The 23,749-nt window shown below is 42.7% G+C and overlaps 1 protein-coding gene across 3 annotated transcripts in view; it reads left to right on the forward strand.

The window, feature by feature from the left end:
• Positions 1-23,749, forward strand: part of ap2a1 (adaptor related protein complex 2 subunit alpha 1) — a 48,896-nt gene that overhangs the window by 21,343 nt on the left and 3,804 nt on the right. Inside the window, exons 4-18 of one of the 3 annotated variants that reach the window (XM_070546975.1) lie at positions 1,923-2,052; positions 2,133-2,234; positions 7,353-7,612; positions 8,347-8,515; positions 8,601-8,738; positions 10,250-10,432; positions 11,445-11,542; positions 11,620-11,851; positions 11,934-12,122; positions 12,208-12,362; positions 13,651-13,713; positions 15,797-15,859; positions 18,985-19,067; positions 21,095-21,181; positions 21,283-21,409. In XM_070546975.1, the coding sequence (XP_070403076.1) occupies positions 1,923-2,052; positions 2,133-2,234; positions 7,353-7,612; positions 8,347-8,515; positions 8,601-8,738; positions 10,250-10,432; positions 11,445-11,542; positions 11,620-11,851; positions 11,934-12,122; positions 12,208-12,362; positions 13,651-13,713; positions 15,797-15,859; positions 18,985-19,067; positions 21,095-21,181; positions 21,283-21,409 (2,079 nt within the window). The remainder of the gene's footprint in view (positions 1-1,922; positions 2,053-2,132; positions 2,235-7,352; positions 7,613-8,346; positions 8,516-8,600; positions 8,739-10,249; positions 10,433-11,444; positions 11,543-11,619; positions 11,852-11,933; positions 12,123-12,207; positions 12,363-13,650; positions 13,714-15,796; positions 15,860-18,984; positions 19,068-21,094; positions 21,182-21,282; positions 21,410-23,749) is intronic. The other 2 variants (XM_070546976.1, XM_070546977.1) reach the window with 2 other exon arrangements.

Below are 23,749 nucleotides of genomic sequence, written 5' to 3' on the forward strand. Positions count from 1 at the left end.
ACGCGGTAATGGTTTGATTTATTAAATTCCTCTATTCGTTTTTTACTGATTCAAACCTTCGTTAAATGTGCGCACCACAGTCTGAACAAATTTTACTGGCGCACTACGTGGGAATTTAGGTGCTGTGGAGGAAAACGAAGAAAGACACAAACCATTGTAAAAGGCAGAAACGGTCCCGAGTTTGGGATCAAGAGTTAAAACTACGTGCAGAATTGCTAATGCTAAGCTAGCACATAGCACACTCACGATCAATCGGTTCTTGTCAGACATGTGACTTGCATGTCAACCACACCCCCGTAGCACCATTTTAGGTGTAGGACTCGTGTTGCTAGGGGAAGCTGCAGCTGAATTTAAAGCAGCACAAAAGTCAAAAGGATGGATAAAAAGAAGGATGAACACATCCCTACAGGGATAAACTTCTGAAGGAGGACAGAGATCGGTGTTTTCAGAAACTCTACAGTCGACATCGTAGATCCCTACGACCTCAGAGGAAACAAACGGAGCTCAGACGTTTCATTACTGCTGAAAATAAATCCCCTGAGTTAGCGTAGCTCTACTTCATGTTTATGACCAAGTAAAAGTAAAGAGTAGTCGTCCAGAATCACGACTCCACTAACACAGACGCTGCTCCAGGTTTTTTTGTCGCTGTTCCTGACGCCTAGTGACAAACCTAGCTACATTTCTGAGGACCCTTAGCTACTTTCTGTAGAACTTTCTCCTAGATATTTCCTACAAATTAGCAACAAAAGAGCCATTTTTGCTCCGAACCGTTCTTTGAACGTTGTTTCAGCTGTCATCAAGGATATAAACGTTACAGATGCAGAAGACACCACTGGCAATTTAGCTCGCCTAGTAAAATTTTGGGCTTTCGTGATGAAGACCCGTTTTCGATTCTCGACGTGAACATGGTTGTTTCAGAGTTTCGTTTTTACATTAATGGTATATTTTTTTACAGTAAGATGCCCATATTTTTATTTGAGACTCGCGAAACGGCATTGAATTCACAGATAAAAAAGATGTGGGTTCAACTTTCATTTTGGAACAATTTTTCAATCAAGGGAAGGGAATGATCAGAGCATGCAGGAGGACTGACCCATCATAAACCTTTGCTGAAGAGAAAAGTACAGAACCAAACTTTAATTAATTAGCTGCGTGTTCTCCTGTCCTCTGTCCTCCGGGCCAGAACACACACGCACACACACACACACACACACACACACACACACAAGGGACTGTCAGAGCTCTGTGCACAGAGCTTCGTCTCAGCTGTTATTTTCGTTAAGGAGTGTGCACGTACAGCATGCGCGCCTTGTGCACGAGCCTCCTATTGAAACTGCCGTTACGCTTTTGGCCAGAGGGGGCAAGCGCGAGCATAACAATTCAAAACTCCCTAAAGTCCCTTTAAGAATGATTACAGTCATTTGGAATATTTTCAGATGTTTTTATGTTTGGTGCTTTGTGAATTAGTTTCATAGTAATAGTTTATTATATGATGATCCCTAATCATTATCTGATTAGTTATTTCGGGTTATTATATTTAGCTCTCTTGAACAGTAGGACTGGTAGAAAATTGCATTTCGCAAAAACATCACATAAAATATATATATTTTTAATATTCTCAATAAAATAAAAGTATATAAATGATAAAGAAGAATGTGCTTCTAGACCTGCAGAAAGAGAGAGAAAGGGGGACACAAAAGTAGAATAAAACCAAAATATCACTGCGCCCACAACATGAGGATAAAGAACAGTTAATGATATGTAAAAATTCACAGTGCATTAAGTGCCAACCACAGCCTTGGGTCATGTGTTTAAAATGCACAAGTCCCCGCCCCCATGGTCCGGGCCACCAGGGCAAACGTTGAAAGCTGTAGCGGTGAGTCCGGCTGTGATTTGGCTAATTGCAGCGCTCTTCTCCACAGAGACACGATGGACAGCGTGAAGCAGTCAGCTGCTCTCTGTCTGCTGCGGCTTTATAAGACTTCTCCTGACTTGGTGCTGATGGGGGAATGGACATCCCGTGTGGTGCACCTGCTCAATGACCAGCACATGGTGAGAACTGGGCTGAAAAGTGTAACCATCCAGCTGTTCTGTGACTATTGAGCTGAGAAGAGAATTATCTCGTTGTTCAGGGTGTGGTGACTGCAGCCATCTCTCTCATCACCTGTCTGAGCCAGAAGAATCCAGATGAGTTTAAGACGTGTGTCTCTCTGGCCGTGTCCCGACTTAGCAGGGTGAGTGTTGGTCACACCAAATGCTGTCAGACCTGATCTGTTCTAGTTGTTTTTGTGTAGAACGTCCTAACCAGGGCCCTCATTCGTCAAACGTTGGTAGAAATATTCCTAAATTCAATTGGAACCGGGACCAACTGTTAGTTTTTCCCGGAATCGTTCAAAGTTTTTTATTTCGATTCCTAGTTTCGATTCCTAGAATGCCGACCAGAAGAAGAATCCACGGCCGATCTCCGTGAAAAATAAACGTGATCTGCAAATGGTGATCAAGGCTTTTCAGAGCTGATCACAGCAGCTGTCTGCGTGATATGAATGAATTAAAGTGATTAAAAACAAAGTAAAAATAAGAAGAGTAACTATTTGTTACAAAAACACAAACTCCATTCTACAATATCAGATTCCCGTCGGGTGTTTCAGCACCAGTTATGTGACTCGGCTGCTTTTCCACCTGAATAATTATTTATCAGGTAAAATTATTAGTGGATGAGGAACATGTGTGGATGACTGGGACCTTCACTGTTGCAGTTCCCCGTTCTACCACTAGATGCTGTTCCCACATGGTCTGAAGTTTTCTTGTGTTTAGGAACATTTCCACACACCGGTTCAAAACGATGAATACCACACGATGTGTCATTTAGTTCCTACCCACACATCTGTTCACAAGTACGGTGGATACATGAGGCCCCTGGTATTTGAGAAACATTCATCCGTAAGTGGTTGGGTCGACGGTTTGGAGAGAACCAAGATGCCTTGCATGCTGAGTTCTGTTTTATTGTGAGCAGGGCTATCATCATTTTTCATTTCACAAATAAAAACAAAGGAACAGTTTCATAAAGAAGCATCCCTCAGCATCTTGTGGACCATCTCCAGGGCCGTGCAGAGACCCGCAGAGTAGGGCTGGGCGATACGGCTTAAAATCAATAGTATAATGAGGATTTCACCTCGATAATGATAAATGGACGATAACTTCATGTATGCGTCGAAAGAAAACTTGTCCATTAGATGGGGCTGTCAGGTGGATTGCGTTGAGTCACTTTGTCATGTGACCCAAGGTGGTACAACTTCTTAAAGGAACATGAATGTCTCCAATCTCTTTTCATTTTTTTATTATTGAATTTATTGGCATGGGAGAAGTGATATCTGTTAGTCAGAAATTTTTATAACAATAAAAATCTATTTTATTGCCCAGCCTTAAGTGGTGGGTGCTCAAAGTTAAAATGGGGCACATAGAACACAGTTTAAACATCTTGCATCCAGGGTGGTGGTATAGTAACATTTTCATTTTTTTCTAAATTAATCATACATCAATTTTACAGGACTTGACTGTTTTTGCCAAAAAACACTTCAGGTGTTGCCGAGAAAACACTGAGCCAGTGTGAACAAAAAAAGTACCAGCCGCTGAGTTGTTTGCTAGGCTACATCTGTTAGCAAGTATATTCAATTCAATTCAATTCAATTAGTAATCAGAGGTGGACCGATACTGGTTTTTCTAATACCGATATGAGGCGGTCGTGGTCAGCTGATGGCCAATAAGTGCTGCAGATTTTTTGGGGCAAATTTCTCGATGTTTGACACCTTATTTGAATGCTTAATTATCACTACTGACAGCTGTGGATGCACAGGATTCCTGAACCTAATCAGTTTAAAACTGAATTTAACCAACGGTTGAATCTTCATTTTGTGCACTGCTCAGTGGTAAAATCAAACATAACAAGATGAATAAAAAACAAACTGACCAAGTATTAAATATACAAAACAGGCAAAAAAAGAAACATCAATTGATAATGTTTCAAAGCATTTATTAAGCAGATGTTTTATAGGGATGTACACATTTACATGTAAGTAAAAATATATATGACTTTAGAACAGAGACAGATTCTACAGAAAAATGCTTGACAGTGATGCAATAATATATAAAACCCAACAGCAACATCTAACGTTCGTTCAGTCTTGTTAAAACTCACTATTTCATAACGTCTTCATGTAAAATATGAATGAAACCCTTCAGTGCTCTTGGCTCAGCAGCAGCATCTGTGTTAGCCTGGAGATGGGGAACCTTCAGGTTGTGTTTTTACCTTTTTCAGCTCCTCCTGCTGATAATCAATTCAATTCAAGTTTATTTATATAGCGCCAAATCACGACAAGAGTCGTCTGAAGGCACTTCTCATAATAAACATTCCAATTCAGGTCATTTAATTAAGCCAATCAGAAATATTGTTTCCTATATAAGGAACCCAGCAAATTGCATCAAGTCACTGACTAGTGTCAGTGACTTTACAGCAATCCTCATACTAAGCAAGCATAAAGCGACAGTGGAGAGGAAAACTCCCTTTAAACAAGAAGAAACCTCCAGAGAATCCTGGCTCAGTATAAGCAGCCATCCACCACAACTCACTGGGGATAGAGAAGACAGAGCAGACACACACACATGCACACTCGCGCACTCAAACACACACACACACACAGACAAGTAATGTGTCTATAGTTATATTGTGATGTCTTATTAAATATTCTATTTGGTGAAAGATAAACTTTATTGTATTTATCCTAGTGGAGCTATAATTAAACGGGTAAACTAGTAGTAGCACATCCAACGTCAAGGAAAGCAAAAAGTTATTATCAGGAGAGGGAGAATGTTCAAGTGGTTAGCAGCAGTGTGCTAGCCGATGGCCCCCTCCATGAGTCCACCACAGCTCAGCAGAACATCGTTGTAGCTTCTTCTGGGGAGAAAAACACTTAAAGAGAAAATAAAGTTAACATCTGAAATTGCAGAAAATAATACAGTTAAAGAGCAGACTTTAGAAGAAAGCAGTAGAGTGTGGAAAGTGGTCAGTGTATCCTTCAGCAGTCTAAGCCTATAGCAGCATAACTACAGAGATAACTCTGGATAATCTATCCTATTTAGATGGAGGCATGTTGGAGGCAGGGCAAGGGAGAGCCGTCTTTACCGACTGTACACTCCACCTCCCTCTACTCCCCCACTTGTCCAGATCTAGGCTAACATCAGATTTTAACCATAGGCCCTATCAAATAAAAATGTTTTAAGCCTAGTCTTAAAAGTAGACAAAGTGTCTGCCTTACGGACTAAAGCTGGGAGCTGGTTCCACAGAAGAGGAGCCTGATAACTAAAAGATCTGCTTCCCATCCTAATTTTAGATATTCTGGGAACCACCAGTAGACCTGCAGTCTGAGAGCGAAGTGCTCGGTTAGGAACATATGGAACAATCAGGTCACTGATGTATGATGGAGATTGATTATTTAGAGCTTTATATGTGAGAAGAAGGATCTTAAAATCTATTCTGAATTTAACAGGTAGCCAATGTAGAGAAGCTAAGACAGGAGAGATATGATCTCTCTTTTTAATTCTCATCAGAACTCTAGCTGCAGCATTTTGGACAAGCTGAAGACTTAACTACATTCTGTGGACTTCCTGAGAGTAATGAATTACAGTAATCCAGTCTTGATGTAATAAATGCATGAACTAGTTTTTCAGCATCACTCCTGGAAAGGATGCTTCTTATCTTAGCAATATTCCGAAGGTGGAAAAAGGAAATCCTACAAACCTGTTTAACGTGGGATTTGAATGACATGTCCTGGTCAAAGATAACACCAAGGTTCCTTACTTTGTTCTCGGAGATTAATGTAATGCCATTGCAATTTCCTTTTCTGGATTTCTGGTCCAAAGATGAGAACTTCAGTCTTGTCTTGATTTAAAAGCAAAAAGTTTATAGTCATCCAATTTTTTATGTCCTCAAGACAAGCCTGTAATCTACCTAACCGATTAGGTTCATCAGGGTTAATGGATAAATATAGCTGAGTATCGTCAGCATAACAGTGGAAGTTTATCCCATGCTGTCTAATGATTTTACCAATTGGGAGCATATATATAGTAAAAAGAATTGGTCCAAGCACTGAACCCTGTGGTACTCCGCAAGTAACCCTGGATTATGAAGACGATTTGTCATGTACATTTACAAAATGAAATCTGTCAGACAGGTAGCATTTAAACCAGCCTAACGCTGTTCCTTTGATCCCTACAACATGTTCAAGTCTTTCTACAAGAACATTGTGATCAACTGTGTCAAAAGCAGCACTGAGATCTAACAAGACTAGAACAGACACAAGATTCTTATCTGAGGCCATGAGAATATCATTTGTAACTCTCACTAATGCAGTTTCAGTGCTGTGATACTCTCTAAAACCAGACTGAAATTCCTCAAACAGAGCATTAGTGTTTAAATGCTCACATACTTGGATGGCCACTATTTTCTCCAGGACTTTGGATAAAAATGGAAGGTTAGATATTGTCTATAATTCATTGAGTCATCTGAATCCAGAGAAGGCTTCTTATGTGAAGGTTTGATTACAGCAACCTTAAAATCTTGTGGTACATACCCATTTACTAAGGATAGATTGATTATATCTAGAATGGGGGCAATAACCAAAGGAAATGCTTCTTTAAATAATTTGTTTGGGATTGGATCCAAAATGCAAGTTGAAGGTTTAGATGAAGCTAATATTTTTGATAACTCTGAAAGCTCAACTGGATCAAAACGGTTCAAACACAGATGAGGTTCTACAGTCACCTCTGATGCTGCCTCACTTACTGAGGAAGAAGAAATCGCATTAGGGAGGATGCTAAAGATTTTGTTTCTAATAGAATTAATTTTACTTGTAAAAAATCCCATGAAGTCATTGCTGCTGATGGCTAAGGGAATAGATGGCTCAGAGCTATGATTCTGTGTAAGTTTAGCAACTGTACTGAAAAAAAATTTAGGATTATGCTTATTCTCCTCAATTAACGCTGAGAAAAAAGCAGTTCTAGTTTGTCGAAGCTTATTTTTATAAAGCACAAGACTATTTTTCCAGGATAGGTAGGCCTCCTCATGGTGCGTAGAGCGCCATGTTCTCTCCAATTTCCTAGTTTTGTTTTAAAGCTTGTAAATAAGAAGGGAGCCAACTTCCTGTCCCTAATTACCTTCTTTTTTAAAGGGGCAAGATCATCTAATGCCACACGTAAAGAGGAATTAACATGATGAACTAAGGCATCAATTTGTGAAGGGCTAGAGCTGATGGTTCAGCACTGACGAACTGACGAACATCAAACCCTCTGTTTTCCAGATTGTGTCATCGGCTTCCACCGATCTGCAGGATTATACGTATTATTTTGTTCCTGCACCCTGGCTCTCCTGCAAGTTGCTGCGTTTGCTGCAGTGTTACCCTCCTCCAGAAGATGGTGCTGTCAAGGGCCGTCTGGTGGAGTGTTTGGAGACCATTCTCAATAAAGCTCAGGAGCCACCAAAGTCTAAGAAGGTGCAGCATTCCAATGCCAAGAATGCCATTTTGTTTGAGGCGATATCACTCATCATCCATTACGACAGGTGAGTCTTCTAAACTATGTTTGATCAAATTTAACCAGAAGTCACTAGTTCATGTCTGTTAGCAAAGTAGCATTTCCATTTTATTGTTGTTGACAATTCTTACTACCTTCTAGAGAAGAGCAGTTCACTGTCGTAACCCTGGTTACTACCAGGTTAATTATATAATGCTGCGGTTTACATGGGCAAAACAAGTCAAAGATCTGCATGTTGTTCCTGTATAGTTTGTCTTTTCTGGAGGCTTGTTGGAGGCACGAGCCTTGGCTGTTATTTGGTCTTACGGTGGCTCTGGTCCAGTATACCCATGTTATGATTAAACCCTGTCTGTGCATTGATGCTTACCAGGTGTGTGTTGCATTTAGTTGAAGTGTATGAAGCACCAATTAGGGCCGCACATTTATTATAACATCAGTATGTGGTCAGTATTAATATTCCAGTATAAGAGTGAGGCAAACGGTGGCCTGATGCCCACACCTGGTTCAGATGATGGAGGCTGAAACTCTCAGACGCACTAGGTGTTGTAAATTCACGTTATGAAATCACAGAAGCACGTGGAAAACATGGATATGTGATCTGACTGGGTTTTTCTTACTATGGATTGTGTAAATAATGAACAGATTCCCCGGTCTTTATTTGGGTTCTCTCACTGACTTGATGAGATGTTGTAAACTGTATTTTTACATTGCACGGACATTGGCTTATCCTGATTGGAAGGTAATGTATTTTTCATTGTGCAGCGAGCCCAACCTGTTGGTGCGAGCCTGTAACCAGCTTGGCCAGTTCCTGCAGCACAGAGAGACCAACCTGCGCTACCTGGCTCTGGAAAGCATGTGCACGTTGGCCAGCTCAGAGTTCTCCCATGAGGCTGTCAAGACTCACATTGAGACTGTCATCAATGCCCTCAAGGTGGTGCCTTTCACTCTGACGTTTTCTATCATAGCCCTCTCTCTGCCTGGGGTCTGTTTTGTTCAACGTGTGCTTGTTTGTTTAGACTGAGAGAGATGTGAGTGTTCGTCAGCGAGCGGCTGATCTGCTGTATGCCATGTGTGATCGCAGCAACGCCAAGCAGATAGTAGCAGAGATGCTCAGCTACCTGGAGACTGCAGACTACTCCATCAGAGAAGAGATGGTGGGTGTTTTGGTTTATGAACACACCTGACGCTAGGGATGGGTACCGAATTCGGTACTTTTTAAGGTACCGACCGAATTCCATAGTACCAACCGATTCACGCCATTTCAAACGGTGCCTCGTTTCAGTACCCGTCCTTCATAACGAGAACTTGCCAAGACAGCTGCGCATGTGCAAGAGCGTTATGTCGTTGCTCGCTGCGAGCGAGTTGTAAACAGAGCAGCATGGTAGAAAGAACGCATGCTAAAGCTTGGGTCCACTTCACTAAATGTGATGGGTAACTGGGTGATGATGAAACCAGCGACAACGATCTAAGTGAGACATCCTCATTTTTATCTGCTCCGGTAGGTAAATAAAATGTTTAAGATAACGTTAGCGTGATATGTTAGCTTCCGTTTCGCTAATGGTGCGTTCGCTTTCTCCTCGGAACTCCGAATTTCCGACTAGAAGAACATGCGCGCTCTAAAGTTTGGCTTCATTTTACTAAATGCGACGGGTGATTGGGTGAAGATGAAACCAGTGACAACGATTTAAGTGTGAGGCATCATCGTTTAAATCTGCTCCAGCAGTTAAATAAACTGTTAAAGATAACGTTAGCTTGATATGTTAGCTTCCGTTTCGCTAATAGTAAGTTAGCTTTCTCCTCGGAACTCCGAATTTCCGACTAGAAGAACATGAACGCGCTCTAAAGTTTGGCTTCACTTTACTAAATGCGACGGGTGAATGGGTGAAGATGAAACCAGTGACAACGATTTAAGTGTGAGGCATCATCGTTTAAATCTGCTCCAGCAGTTAAATAAACCGTTAAAGATGACGTTAGCTTGATATGTTAGCTTCCGTTTTGCTAATGGTAAGTTCGCTTTCTCCTCGGAACTCCGAATTTCTGACTAGAAGAAGATGCGCACTCTAAAGTTTGGCTTCACTTTACTAAATGCGACGGGTGATTGGGTGAAGATGAAACCAGTGACAACGATTTAAGTGTGAGGCATCATCGTTTAAATCTGCTCCAGCAGTTAAATAAACCGTTAAAGATAACGTTAGCTTGATATGTTAGCTTCCGTTTTGCTAATGGTAAGTTCGCTTTCTCCTCGGAACTCCGAATTTCCGACTAGAAGATGCGCACTCTAAAGTTTGGCTTCACTTTACTAAATGCGACGGGTGATTGGGTGAAGATGAAACCAGTGACAACGATTTAAGTGTGAGGCATCATCGTTTAAATCTGCTCCAGCAGTTAAATAAACTGTTAAAGATAACGTTAGCTTGATATGTTAGCTTCCATTGCCACCGTTGTTATCAGCTAATGGTGCGTTTGCTTTCTCCTCGGAAATTCTAACTTCCCAGTAGGAAAAATCAAATGAGAAAAGACGGCAAAAAGAATGAAGATACAAAGTAAATTTAGTTCACAGTAAAGATGTTTGCTTCAGTTTAATTATCAGCTTAGTATTTATGTGAAGCTATGGAACAAAGACTGTTCTCTGTTAGCGTCTTTGATGACTGTCGTCTGAAATCAGGTGCTGAAAGTGGCCATCCTGGCAGAGAAGTACGCTGTGGATTATTCCTGGTATGTAGACACCATTCTCAACCTCATCCGCATCGCTGGGGACTACGTGAGTGAAGAGGTGTGGTACCGAGTCATTCAGATCGTCATTAACAGAGACGACGTGCAGGGCTACGCGGCCAAGACGGTCTTTGAGGTACTGCTGCTTGAAATCTGAACATCCTACATGCTAATCTTGGTTAATTAGATGGTTGCTAAACAACTTCACTGTCAGCAAAAAGTCAAATGTCAGATATATGTTTGTACCTAAGAATATTTGCATTTCTAAAGGCAGCAGGTGTGTGTTGAGAGTAGTTTACTTTTATTTCTGTCTGAAGTGTTTCCACTGGGTCAGTTTGCTTAGGGCTGCTCCAGAAGCGCCGTTATTCTCCTTTCTCTGAGTTTCAGCTCAGATCTCTAACAGCGCTTATTAAACCTGCATACAACGGGACATCACGGCCTGCTGAGGCAGGAATAGTGAGCTCTGGTATTTTGTAGCATCACATTGTATAGAGTAGACACACGGACAAGGCCCCGCCCCCTCTGGAGCTCAGGTAGATGTTCTGCTCCAGTCAGGAAGTGAAGCTTTATTTACCCGCAGTCCAACCCAGCTCCGACTTCCTGTCTGAGTCAAAACTGTAGATTGATGAAGAGAAATAACAAAAGGTGAAGTCATTAACAGCAGAAACTCAGTGTTATTGATCATTTCATGTTTTCCATCCATCCCAGTCCAGTGTGGTTCCAGATCTAATCACAGCTTGTCTAGATTGTTCTAATCTCATACAGGATTATAATCCGTTTATTGCAAAAGTCCAAACGGAATCAACTCAGACTGACCCTCAGAGAAGAAACTCTGAATTCTTGGAAACAACTTTAATAGTTCCCCAGAGACCCAGCGTAGCTATAATCTGGGACAGACTGTGTGTTTGAGCCTTAATCTGAGTGGATTGACCAGGAGAGAGTGTCACAATGAGTCAGAGGAGCAGGAGGATCACATTTGGTGGTTACCGTGACAACCCTAATCAACGATTAACAGCATTGTAACAAATTCTAATTCTTGTCATCGGGATCTAAAACGTGTTAGGCTAAAGCTAGTCTGCACTGTCCAGCTGGAGGAAGTTGGGGAGATTAGTTTCAGCGTATTAAAGTCCAGTCGTTTTCCGTTTCAGGCTCTGCAAGCCCCGGCCTGCCATGAAAACATGGTGAAGGTTGGAGGGTACATTCTGGGGGAGTTTGGGAACCTGATTGCCGGTGACCCACGATCCAGGTAGGCTGACTTTGGCATTTCAATCACAGAGCTGCCTTTCTCAGGTCCAGTGGTGACGGTGTTGTTCTGCCATCTAGCCCCCTGGTCCAGTTCAACCTTCTCCACTCTAAATTCCACCTGTGCTCCGTGCCGACCCGCGCCCTCTTGCTGTCGGCCTACATCAAGTTCATCAACCTTTTCCCAGAGACCAAGGCGACTATCCAAGAGGTGCTGCGCTGTGACAGCCAGATCCGCAACTCGGACGTGGAGCTGCAGCAGCGAGCTGTCGAGTACCTGAAGCTGTCCTCCATTGCTAGCACAGATGTCCTGGTTAGTCCACTTGCAACAAACGGTTCATAACTCTGACCAATATTATGTTCAGACATCAGAGGTTGTCTCACCTGTTCCTCAGGCTACCGTCTTGGAGGAAATGCCTCCTTTCCCTGAGAGGGAGTCATCCATTCTGGCTAAACTGAAGAAGAAGAAGGGTCCAGGGGCTGTGTCTGTGACAGAACTGGAAGACGGCAAAAGGGAGGGTGGCGAGTTGAACGGTGGGGGTGAGCGGGGGCCAGAAACGGCAGCCATGGCTGCCTCTAATGCTGTAAGCACTCTGTAGGGTTTAGCAGACCAGATGTCTGAAGAACGGCCCCGTGCCAGCTCCACTAAAGGCCTCTTGTGTTTCCCAGTCCACCCCATCACCATCAGCAGACCTGCTGGGGATCCGATCCGTTGCTCCAGTTGGCGCTTCTCTGAGCAGTGCCGGCAGCCTGCTGGTGGACGTTTTCTCAGAGGCTGGACCAGCTGCACCTTCTGCTGCTGTGAACGACGATGGCTTCCTCAGGTACAAGGCCGTCTTGTGGCTCAGTAGCTGTAAAGTGTTGTGAGTGGCTGATCCAGTGTAACAGGCTAGAGCGTCCACCTGTAAAATGCAAAACCTGACCTTTAACCTAGTGGAGGCAGTGAGGCGCTCACATGGATGCACTGATTGACCTTTTAACCTTATTTTGGATTTCAGTTCTAGTTCCAGGTTATATGTTGTCAGGATGAAAACACCTGTCTGTCATCAGCATATCAGCACACACACAAAGTCAGTCTCATTTCCCCTGATAGAGGCTGAGGCACTGAAGCAGTTTAGAGCTGACTTTTCTGAGTGTCCGACTGTGAGGGTGTCACTGTCTGTCTGCTTTATCCCTGTCAGACCTAGACCTGCCAACCAGAAGGTGTTCTTCTGACATTCGCTGTTAAAGTTGTCTCTGGAGGCTGAAGGGGCCTCCACTGTAAAGTTAAGAGGTGTTGTACAGGTAACTGGGGAAGCCATGAGCTCAACCTGGCTGTTCATGAAGTGTCTTAGTGACGTGAACAGGGGGGTTTGAGACCGCCATCATCATCACACTCAAGCCAAAGAGGACTTTCAGATAGCAGCCTGTTCACTTCTGGCTGAATTTCTGTTCATTTAAAGGAAATGTGCATTTTGTGGGATGTGCAACCACCGTTGGTTACCATGGTGACGGGGGTAATTTACGTCTTCCCTTATTCAACTGAATTGACCGGGGTTGCCCCCCCCCCCCCAACTGGGACCACGTGTTGACTTTGACCCCTCTGACCCTTACCCCAGTTGCTGCTTTAGCATCCTCATAACTTTGTCTGAATCTTTCTGCTTCTGTAATGTTTGTTCCTGATGTGTAACAGTAGTGATGAACACAGTACTAGAGCCAGACTCCAGTCTGTTCCCGTGGCTGGGTTAAAGATGGAGCACTATATTAGCTGTACATAGTTCATTGTTTTTTGTGAAGAGAAGGGATATTTGCACATGTTGGTGGTGTTGGAGGCAGCCTGACTGGTCCTCAGAGAGCACACGTTCAGCCTGCAGCAGGAGACCTCATCGTTGGCAGGTCTACTGCTCTTGTTTGTTCTTTAACTTGCTCTGTTTGTGACTGTCTTCCATCTTTTCTCTCCTCCCCTTCCTCTTTCTCGTGTGTGTGTGTGTGTGTGTGTGTGCGTGTGTGTGTGTGTGTGTGTGTGTGTGTGTGTGTGTGTGTGTGTGTGTGTGTGTGTGTGTGTGTGTGTGTGTGTGTGTGTGTTCTGGATGTGCTCGTCTCTTGTCCTCCACCATGATTGTACATTGACAGAGATCTGGATCAGCCCACTGAGACCTCTGACCCCCTAGTGGTGGAGGGTCCTGGTGACTCAGAGTAAGAGCGCTGTAGTAAACTAGAGAATTAGCTAGAGGTGGCAGATGTGGCACATCTGCATTGTTTTTCTGAGTTATTCATGACACATTCAGGTTTACACCAAAGCCCCAGACTATCTCTCCATGAATCTTGATGTTCTGCGCTCCATCACCACCAGGTGAGCTGAAGCGAGGATATTTCTGATTCATTATTACTTTTACCCTGAGTTCCATCCAGATTATGCCATGACTTGGTGTTGGGTGATGTGAGATATATTGGGGCTTTATCATCATACACAATATATATTTAAATTTTCTGCCACTGAATATGTATTTAACTGAACAGTTCAGCCTGGTTCTGTGGTGGGCTGACTCTAACATCAGCTCTCCAGCATCCAGATCATTATAGTTGACCTCCATCCTCATGTTGAAGGCTAATGTGTAAAGCTAACAACCACAGCTAGCAATAAAACCGTAACTCAGACACAAACACAGGAACGCTGATATCAGCTGACAGCAGGGGGCTGAACCACAGACGAGGCTCATAAAACTGATCTCTGAGCAGTTTTATGAACAGCAGCCTGTCATGCATGTTTTGTTATAGAAAACCTTCATTAAAGCTGCGTACATGAAGCTTTGATGTTACACATAATGACCACTGTTGGACTCTGGGGTGGGAGATGTGATCTGTGTTTGATGATAGAAACGATGCTAGCTTGAGCTCGGCTTCTGACCAAGTCCTCCAAACACACCCACATCACCCCGCTTCTCCTCCAGCTTCACTGGCTGCCAGTCAACTTCAGGGTTCATTTCAAGATCCTGGTTCTGGTCTATAGGGCCTTACATGGACCAGCACCATCTTACATTGGTGATCTTCTTAGTCCCTACACCCCCAGCAGGTCCCTGAGGTCCAGTGACCAAAGCCTACTGGTTGTGCAGCACCAGGCTAAAGGTCAAAGGTGACAGATCATTTGCTGCTGTGGCCCCCAGACTCTGGAACTCTCTCCCCCTGAGCCTGAGATCAGTGGACTCAGTGGTCTCCTTTAAAAAGCAGCTGAAGACTCACTTGTTCAGGCTTTGTTGTGACCTTCATCACCCTCTTCCTGTTATGCTCTTATTCCACTTTTCCTGGGATACATTGACTTCCCTCTTATTCATTTTCTCTCTTCCTTACATTTGTTAATTTTAATTTTTATTTCTTATTTTAATCATGTTTTAAAATCTTTTTTTATATTTTAATTATTTTGTTTGGTTTTTGTGATTTTTATCTTGAGGCACCATAGAAAAGATAGTTTTCTTTCTTGGGTGTGTGTGGGTGTGTGTGTGGGTGTGTGTGTGTGTGTGTTTGTGGGTGGGTGCACATGAGAGAGACAAAAGAACTGGCTCTTCATTCTGCTGTTGTGTCCTTGGGCAAGACACTTAACCCCCCTTGCCTGCTGCTGGTGGTGGTCGGAAGGACCGGTGGCGCCAGTGCTCGGCAGCCTCGCCTCTGTCAGTGCGCCCCAGGGCAGCTGTGGCTACATCGTATCTCATCACCATCAGTGTGTGAATGGATGAATGATGCACTGTAGTGTAAAGCGCTTTGGAGACCTTACTCTGAGAGGCACTATACAAGTGCGGATCATTTAACATCTGAAGCAGCTGTTGGGCTCTAAGCACAAACATAAAAATAACACGTATATGAAAGTAGAACCATGATATTAGTGGTGGTTTGTTGCCGCAGTAACCACTGGGGTCTGCTCACAAGCATGTAACCTGCCGTGCATGGCTCTCAGCTTGTGTATCTGAACATGTGCTGTTTGTCATCAGACCATCTGCACGTGTATGAGTTTAGATCCTGAAGAGCCATGTCTGAGCAGGAGGAGCTGCTGCACACTTTAGACTCAGACAGTTGTTGAAGCTGCTTCTACTAACCACCTCTGTATTTTATTCCCTTCTGTCTTCCTCTTTCCTTATCCTCTAACTGTTCTTCATCACTCCATTGTTAAAATGATGACTTTCATTTCTCTCTGCTCCATCCATCCCTGTTGGTTTGGACCGTCTTTTTATTTTATTTATTTTACCGCTTCATCTCTCTCTCTCTCGGCTCTTCTGTGGTCTCTCAGCTCTGCTCCTCCCTCTGAGGATCCTGCTCCTCCTCTGTCTGAAGCAGACGAGCTTCTTGACAAGTAAGGTCTCCTTCTGAATGTTTCTGCTTTTTTCTTACACACCAGTTTGAAACCATTTAAGTTCTCAGACTGATTGTTTTTGTCCAAGTTTAAAGAACTACACAAATGTGAATCACCACAAAGTTGCTGCTTCAGTTTACATGAACTCCAGAAGTTTTAAAATGGTTAGAATGACTCACAAAGATCCTGTTTGACCTCATGATGACCTTTATTGTTACATACCCCCCTCCCTCATCAATGAAGAAGCCTAGGGGAGTGGACTCAAAACAGTTATGCCTCAGATGAGTGAAGAATGGTACCTACCTAAACATCCTCCCTGAGGAACTCCTCCAACCATCCAACTAGAGGCCGACCGATAGTTTTTTTAAGGCTGATACCGATTTTTAAAGAATTTTGTTGACGATGGCCGATATCTAAAGCCGATTATTAAGGCAGATATACATATATGTGTATATATGTATATATATGTATATGTGTATATATATGTATATATATATATACGTATATGTATATATATATGTGTATATATATATATATATATATATATATGTATATATATATATACGTATATGTATATATATATATGTATATGTGTCGCCACCTCAAAAACTAATTTAACACGCGATCGTTCATGTCGGCTCATTTACTTTAATGTTTTCTGTCTTTTATTTGCGCCTGATGCGTTTCGCTGCTGTGGAGCGGGGCGCATCACCTTGTCATCCGGTAACGCACCGATCACTGATGCGGCCTCCAAGCAGGGAGCACTCTGCTGTTTTTGCGGTCGGTAGATCTTTTAGAACTGCAGTTCAGAGGTAACTCATAAGGTGAATATATATGAACCCAGGTAGCAGTTTCTCTTTAGGATTGAGAGGAGATGCAGGAAGATAATAAACAGGCAGGACAAAAAATAGTCAAATAAAAACAAGTTAGTTTTTGTACCTGCTGGTTGCAACAAACAGACACCATTGAAGGTAATCAGAAGTGAGGAACAGAAAATGAAATAATTATTTTAATGTTTAGAGCAGCAGGAACTCCGAGAGGCTGCAGGCGCATCAGTGAGTTTGCGGCCGCTGCGCAGGGGGAGGGGGGAGAGGGCTGAAGCAGAAACTACCGTTGTTAAAAGAAATGTGTTTAACTTTGAAAATGTGGGCGCAATTTTATTTGTCAAAAACTCCAGCGAACCATTACTTCATTTTGCTCAAGTAGAAGTTGAGGCCTGCCTCTAATTCTGGTCCTCCTTCCAATAAAGGCCTGGAGCTTGAGTCAAATACAGACCCGGGCCTGTATTAGAGGATTTACGGTATAGATATATATGTAAATATACGTTTTAGCAGCACATTCATTGTGAAAGACAACTGAACACTCACTGTGTGCAGTATAAATTAAATAAGTCAATAAATCTCTTAATATTTATTGAACTTTGTTGAATAAAACAAACTCAAAACAATAATAGAATAACAGAAACATACGAATAGCTGCGGTATCATGTTTTTGTTGTGTTGTGAGATTTATTATATGAATATCATCATTATTATTATATTTATTTACTTAATATCTGTAGCAGCTCCTATTGAGTGTCATCACAAGCTGCTGATCTAGCATGATGCTCTTTATTAGTTTATGGGTTACAAACACGTATTGATGCTCCGTGTTTTTATTTCTGCAGCGAGCCTCAACTCACCTCACTCCACCAGAGTTTCTTCTTTAAAACTCGTATTAAATCTACTGTCTTGGTGCATTTTACCGAGCTTCCTCCGCACCGTGTTTTTGTGGTAGGATACAAACTTTACAACACTCTCACGGAGTAAGTTCAGTAGATGTTTGTTTACATCATTGCTGCTGCGCGCCTACAGTGTGAGGGGAAAGGAAGGGAGGGGGCGACGCGATGATGCGTTCAGGGTCTCTCTGGGCCCCACAGTAGCAGCAACAGACAGCTGGTTTGACCGGCTCTGAGAGGCCTTAATCAGAATTTGCAGAGCACATTTTTTTAACTGACATCGGCTGCGGATTATTCATCCAGATGGCGGGCTGGGCATCGAAACTAGAAATTGAAACTTAAAACTTTTAACTATTCTGGGAAAACGGACAGTTAGTCCCAGTTCCAATCGATGCTCGATGCCCAACTAATGTTCTGCAATTTTCAATCTTCCGTTTATGCCTTTATGACTCGATTTTACTAACAAACCCCAGTAAATGTAATCACCTCTGTTCCTGAACAGAGTGCTAAAGTAACTAGCATCTGAAGCTAACACGTTTCAAGCCTAGTAGTAGAATGCTAAACGGGTTACGTGACGAGTTTCATGACCACTCGATAAATACATTTTACAATCTAATCAACATTGCAAGTTCTTTCTTACAAAGATGAGGAAGTAAATCTTACAGTTTATTTCGACATAAAGTTACCTGGAGCACAGCGCTGCTGAGTGGGCTGGCTCATGGTGTGTTGGGGTCCTTCGGGTCCTTTCTTCAGTCTAGTAGTGGTGGCAGTTGGCCAAACAGGTGCCTGATTTTTATTTTTTATTTATCGGCTTTTAAAACTTAGTTTGGCAGATGGCCAATACATAAAAATTTGAGTAAATCGGTCGGCTTCTACGTCCAAAGCATACTTGGCCAGAAAGATCAAGTCAGAACTAAGTGGATCAGGAACAGACAGACCTTCATGAAAACTCCCCAGACCATAATCCCATCGAGATCTTGAGGTCCGTCCTCCAGAGGCATGATGAAGAATGAGCTTCATCAGTCAGGATCTGCACCAGCAGAAGGGCCCATGCTGGAGATGTGGACTCTTTGGATCAGCTTCATTTAATTGTGACTAAAAACCTTTGAAACTTCAGTAACCACAGAAACATCTGATGGAAACATCTGGAAACGCTGAAGCAGAAAGCTTTGTGATGACCAACAGTTGTTCTCCAAGGCCTTGGCTGCTGATGTAGAAACAACCAGCTGCTTAATTCTTTCTGTATCTTTTAGATTTTTATTGGTGTCACTTGGTTTCTTCTGGAAATGAAACAAAAGGGCTTTAATAATTAACCCTAAAACGATTTAAGATCACATCAGAGCTTGACTTTTGTCTGCAGCTAGTGTCACTTAAATGAAATAATCATTTACCTGCTTCTGTCCAACAGGTTTGTGTGCAAGAACAATGGTGTTCTGTTTGAGAACCAGCTCCTGCAGATCGGGATCAAGTCAGAGTACCGCCAGAACCTTGGTGAGTTTTCACTGTGAAGCTCTGCTTGTGCACGGCTCAGCAAGAGTCACTTCTGATTGGTCAGCAAGCAAAGGAATCAGTCTCCCCTAGGAATTTTTCCAGCTGTGTGTGTGTGGGGGGGGGGGGGGATTTATGAATTATGTCTCACCTTTATGTTAATATTGTTTTATTAGACGCACTCCACTCTGAACTGCACTAATCCAGCAACTGCTGCATTTTAATAACTAGTATTAAAGGTGAATACACCAATATTTGCACAAAAATAATTTTTGTTTTAAACTCTCAGTGACACACTTTGCAGGGGGGGTTGGCATTTAATTTTTCTTGGCGTCTGGAAAAACATCTCCTTCTGCCCCCTTTATTTGACTTTCTGCTCCCTTTATTTTGGTCCAAGATCATTACTGGGCTGGCCCTAATAAAAACGTTCTACACCCCTGCTTAGTAGACTTAATGAAGTATTTTTAAGCCAGTATTAAAATGACTGAAACACAAATTTACATATTTGGCATCACTGACCAATATCTTTTATGTAAATTATGTGTTAAGAACATAAAGATGCATTACAGTGAACATTATAATAAAGTAAATGTTTCTAGTGCAGAGAGGGGACAACCCATAGAAGCACTGATTTGATCTCATTTCAGAGAAAAAAAGAACAGGTCAGGTGCACCTAATAAATAAAATTACTAACATAATCTCAGGAATCTGTTTCTTTGCCTCATTGTTCTGGTGCTGAAAATATCACTAATGTGGATCAGAGGAGATACACAGATGAATGCACCTCTTATTTATTATTTGGAAATTAGTGGGTGTGGTTTACATCAATATATTATTTTAAGTCTAAAATTGATATGGATTGATCAGAAGTTGCTGTGTGTATTGTTTATTTATAAACTATTTACAGAGCAGCCTCAGAACTGAGATTAAATATTTTTGATCACAATTGTAAAGAAACTATTACAGAACAAGTGTTTCAGTAAAATCAGAACATTAATATTTTAAGTGTATTGATTAATGCATCTGAACTCATGCAGTACGAACTAGGAAACATGAAATACCAGAATACTAGATTTTATTTTAATTTGATTCAACTGATTTTTTCCTAACATTGTTGGCATTTTTCCCCACACACAGTTAAACAAAACAATGTTGATTGAGGTGTGTGTGTGTGAGAGAGAGGGAGAGTAAAAAAAAAAAACAAGCGGAGCGGAGGCAGTGACCGACGCAGCACGAGCCGTTTTCAGCTCTGTCTTGTCAAATGCACCACGTACGTCACGAAAAAAGTAACTTTAAATATTAAACCGAAAAAGAGGCGAGCTGAAGAAAAGTATGGAGTACCGAAGAAATGTGAGCAACAGTGAAGCAATCAGAGATCAGTTACTTCGTGTGTGTGTGTGTGTGTGTGTGTGTGTGTGTGTGTGTGTGTGTGTGTGTGCGTGCATGCGTGCGTGGATTCATGGGCTGGACTGAGCTCCCGATTGCAGAGTTGTGTGTAGGGAGGGGCAGGTGCTCTATGTGACTGGCCAATCACAGAGCGTGAAGGCAGTCCGTTACCCAATGAGGATTTTCCTTCAGCACGATTACAGATATTTACGAGTTTTACTCGTTTCATGATCATATTCATCAAAAATGCTTTATCCGTACCGGATACTGGTCTGAAACGAGTATCCGGCTCATCCCTAGCTGTAACCACCCTGCTCTGCCTCCTCCTCCTTGCTGCCTGCCGGCTGTGATCACAAGCAACAACAGAGTAGTTCCCGCTGCTTCTTCGGGAAACAGCGCAAAAAAAATCAATAAAACTTTGGATCTTGTAGGCGTGGCGCTGGGATTTCTACGCCTATGTAAGGGAAACACTGAGTTCTATGCAGCAGTGGTGGTTACTGCACTATTGTAACATGTAAATATAAACATCAGCCAGGTTCTTGTTGTTCTTGGTCATAGCTACAAGGATCTGCTGACCTGAACTGAAGGAGGGCTGATTCAGCAACAGGAAACCTGTCTGAAACCAACCTGTGTGTGTGTTTCAGGGAGGATGTACTTGTTCTATGGGAACAAGACATCAGTGCAGTTTGCCAGCTTCACCACCACAGTCAGCTGTCCTGGAGAGCTTCAGTCTCATATCCTTTGGTTCTGCTCAGGAACACCGTACCATCTTCATAAATACTTGTGACCATACTGACTCCACCTCCGGTCTGTTACGTCCTTAACAGCAGACCACAGCTCAATGTTCAGTCCAAACCGGTGGAGCCTCTGGTGGAAGGTGGAGCTCAGATCCAGCAGGTCCTGAACATCGAGTGCATCACTGACTTCTCTGAGGCTCCACTGCTCAACATAAAGTTCAGGTAAGCTTCTGGAATAAGAGGGAACCCCGGACCAAACCTGTGACCCGAAAGTTGTTAGAACCAGAACTCTCATGGTTTGAGACCACACCCCACCAAACAATAGCCTGATATGAATAAATATAAACAAAACAAGGTTTTTATGGTTCGATAAAACAAAACGAATGGATCAAATACTAGTAATGGTAGATGATACTGGTATTGAATGGGTGTAAGAAAACCTCATCACAGACAAAATAAAAAAGAACATAGTTGCTGTTTTACTAAAACACGACCTGCTAAACAACAACAATAATAATAATAATAATAATACATTTTATTTAAAAGCGCCTTTCTGGTCACTCAAGGACACTGTACAGGATAAAAACACAAATCATTCAGTAAGTAAACATACGTAAACATGAACAAACAAGGCACTCTAAAATTCAAAGTTGATATGTGGTTTTGAAGAGGTGAGTATTGAGTTGAATTCTGTGAATGAGTTCATGTTCTTGATGAGAGGGGGAAGGGAGTTCCAGAGTTTGGGAGCGGTGCAGCTGAAGGCTCTACTCCCCATGGTGCTGAGACGAAAGGAGGGCACAGAGAGATGAATGGAGGAGGAGGACCTGAGGGAACGGGACGCAGTGACGATGTGAACGAGATCTGGGAGGTAGAGGGGCGAGGTTATGGATGGCCTTGAAGGTGAGAAGGAGAATCTTGTAGTTAATGCTGGTGTGCACTGGTAGCCGATGGAGTTGTTTGAGGATGAGGTGATGTGATGAGAGTTTTAGTGACGATGCGTGCTGCTGCATTCTGAACCAGCTGGAGCTTACGGAGGGTTTTCTGAGGGAAACGTTAGATATATGATTGAGTGGTCGTTTCGTACTTTAATTACTGTGTTGGGAAGTTTGTACACGAACACTTTAGGCATATAAAAGAGCAATAATCATTGAATTAAATTCAAGTTTATTTGTAACGCACCAAATCACGACAAGCATCGTCTCAAGGACCTTCACACAGTAAACATTCCAACACAGGTCTGGTCATTAAGCCAATCAGTAAAAAGTTTCCTGTATAAGGAACCCAGCAGGTTGCATCGAGTCACTGACTCGTGTCAGAGTCTTTACAGCAATCCTCATACTAAGCAAGCATGCAGTGACAGTGGAGAGGAAAACTCCCTTTTAACAGGAAGAAACCTCCAGAGAATCCTGGATCAGTATAAATCTTGGTTTATGCTCGACTCATTTACTTTCCGCTTGGTGATGCGGCTCGCAGATGGAACGCGCTTCACAACTTGCAGCGTTTATGGTTCATGCGGCTTCATTAAACACACAACCTCCTGTAACTTAAAATGAACCAAAGCTTCCTCCCAGTTTCTCTTTAAAGACCAAGTCGCCCCCAAATAAACTTTTTTTTGCTGATAAACTAAATAAACAAGTGTCTAATCGTGCTGCAGACACGTGTCGTCAATAATTTGGCACTTCAGTGCATCTTAGCTAAAATTTAAATATTCTGCCTAAAACTGGCAGTGCTGTGCCGTTGTCAGGTAAAAACTCTGCACTGCATTTGAATTTAAATCTGCCACCGCTATTGGCTAAGAGGTATGCTATGATGTAAACTGGTACATTATGATGTCACAGTGCTGTTGTGAGTCTGTGTGTGTATTTGTTAGCGGCTCCGCCCTCTCGGTCTGCCAGGCAACATGAAGTGGGAGTGGAGTTAGAATCTGCTAGGGGGTGACTTGCTCTTTAAGCTGAATTTAACATCAGTTTATCATCATGAAACAATAATAAAGTGGAACAAGAACTTCTATTTCTCTCTCCTTTTAACTTCTCCGTGTCCCTAAATAAAAGAGACAGACGATCACGCTGCAGCTGCCGTCACTGACCCCGCCCCCTTCCCAAGACCGGACCTCCTGACATCACAGCACTCGGTCTGACTCAGCGCTTCCAGGAGAAACAATAATGAACTTATGAAAATTATAATCTCTCTCTCTCTGTCGCTGATCGGGCGAGCGGAGCGCACCGCGTGACAACCCACTCAATTAATATAGTTCACGGCCCAAATTCAACAGAACCGGTCGGGCTGATTTGGTTCGGGTTCTGTCTCAGGTTACAACTCTAGCACTCAGCCCTGCAGTACGACATAAAGGCAGATCAAAGTTTCCTACCCGGTAAACGTGGAGAACACCGCTCTGACAGATGTGGATGCTGCGCTGGTGCCGCCGTTACAATAACAAACCAACATTCTACTATAACTGATTACGGTTCTCTTCTACCATGCAGAATCGTTTATGCCCGCGTCTCGATGCATCAGTTATTTCATCACTTTCCTCAGCTCTATCCTACGCCTCCCGGTCGGGGT

This window comes from Nothobranchius furzeri, chromosome 18, assembly GCF_043380555.1.
Source record: "Nothobranchius furzeri strain GRZ-AD chromosome 18, NfurGRZ-RIMD1, whole genome shotgun sequence".
NCBI lineage: Eukaryota > Metazoa > Chordata > Actinopteri > Cyprinodontiformes > Nothobranchiidae > Nothobranchius > Nothobranchius furzeri.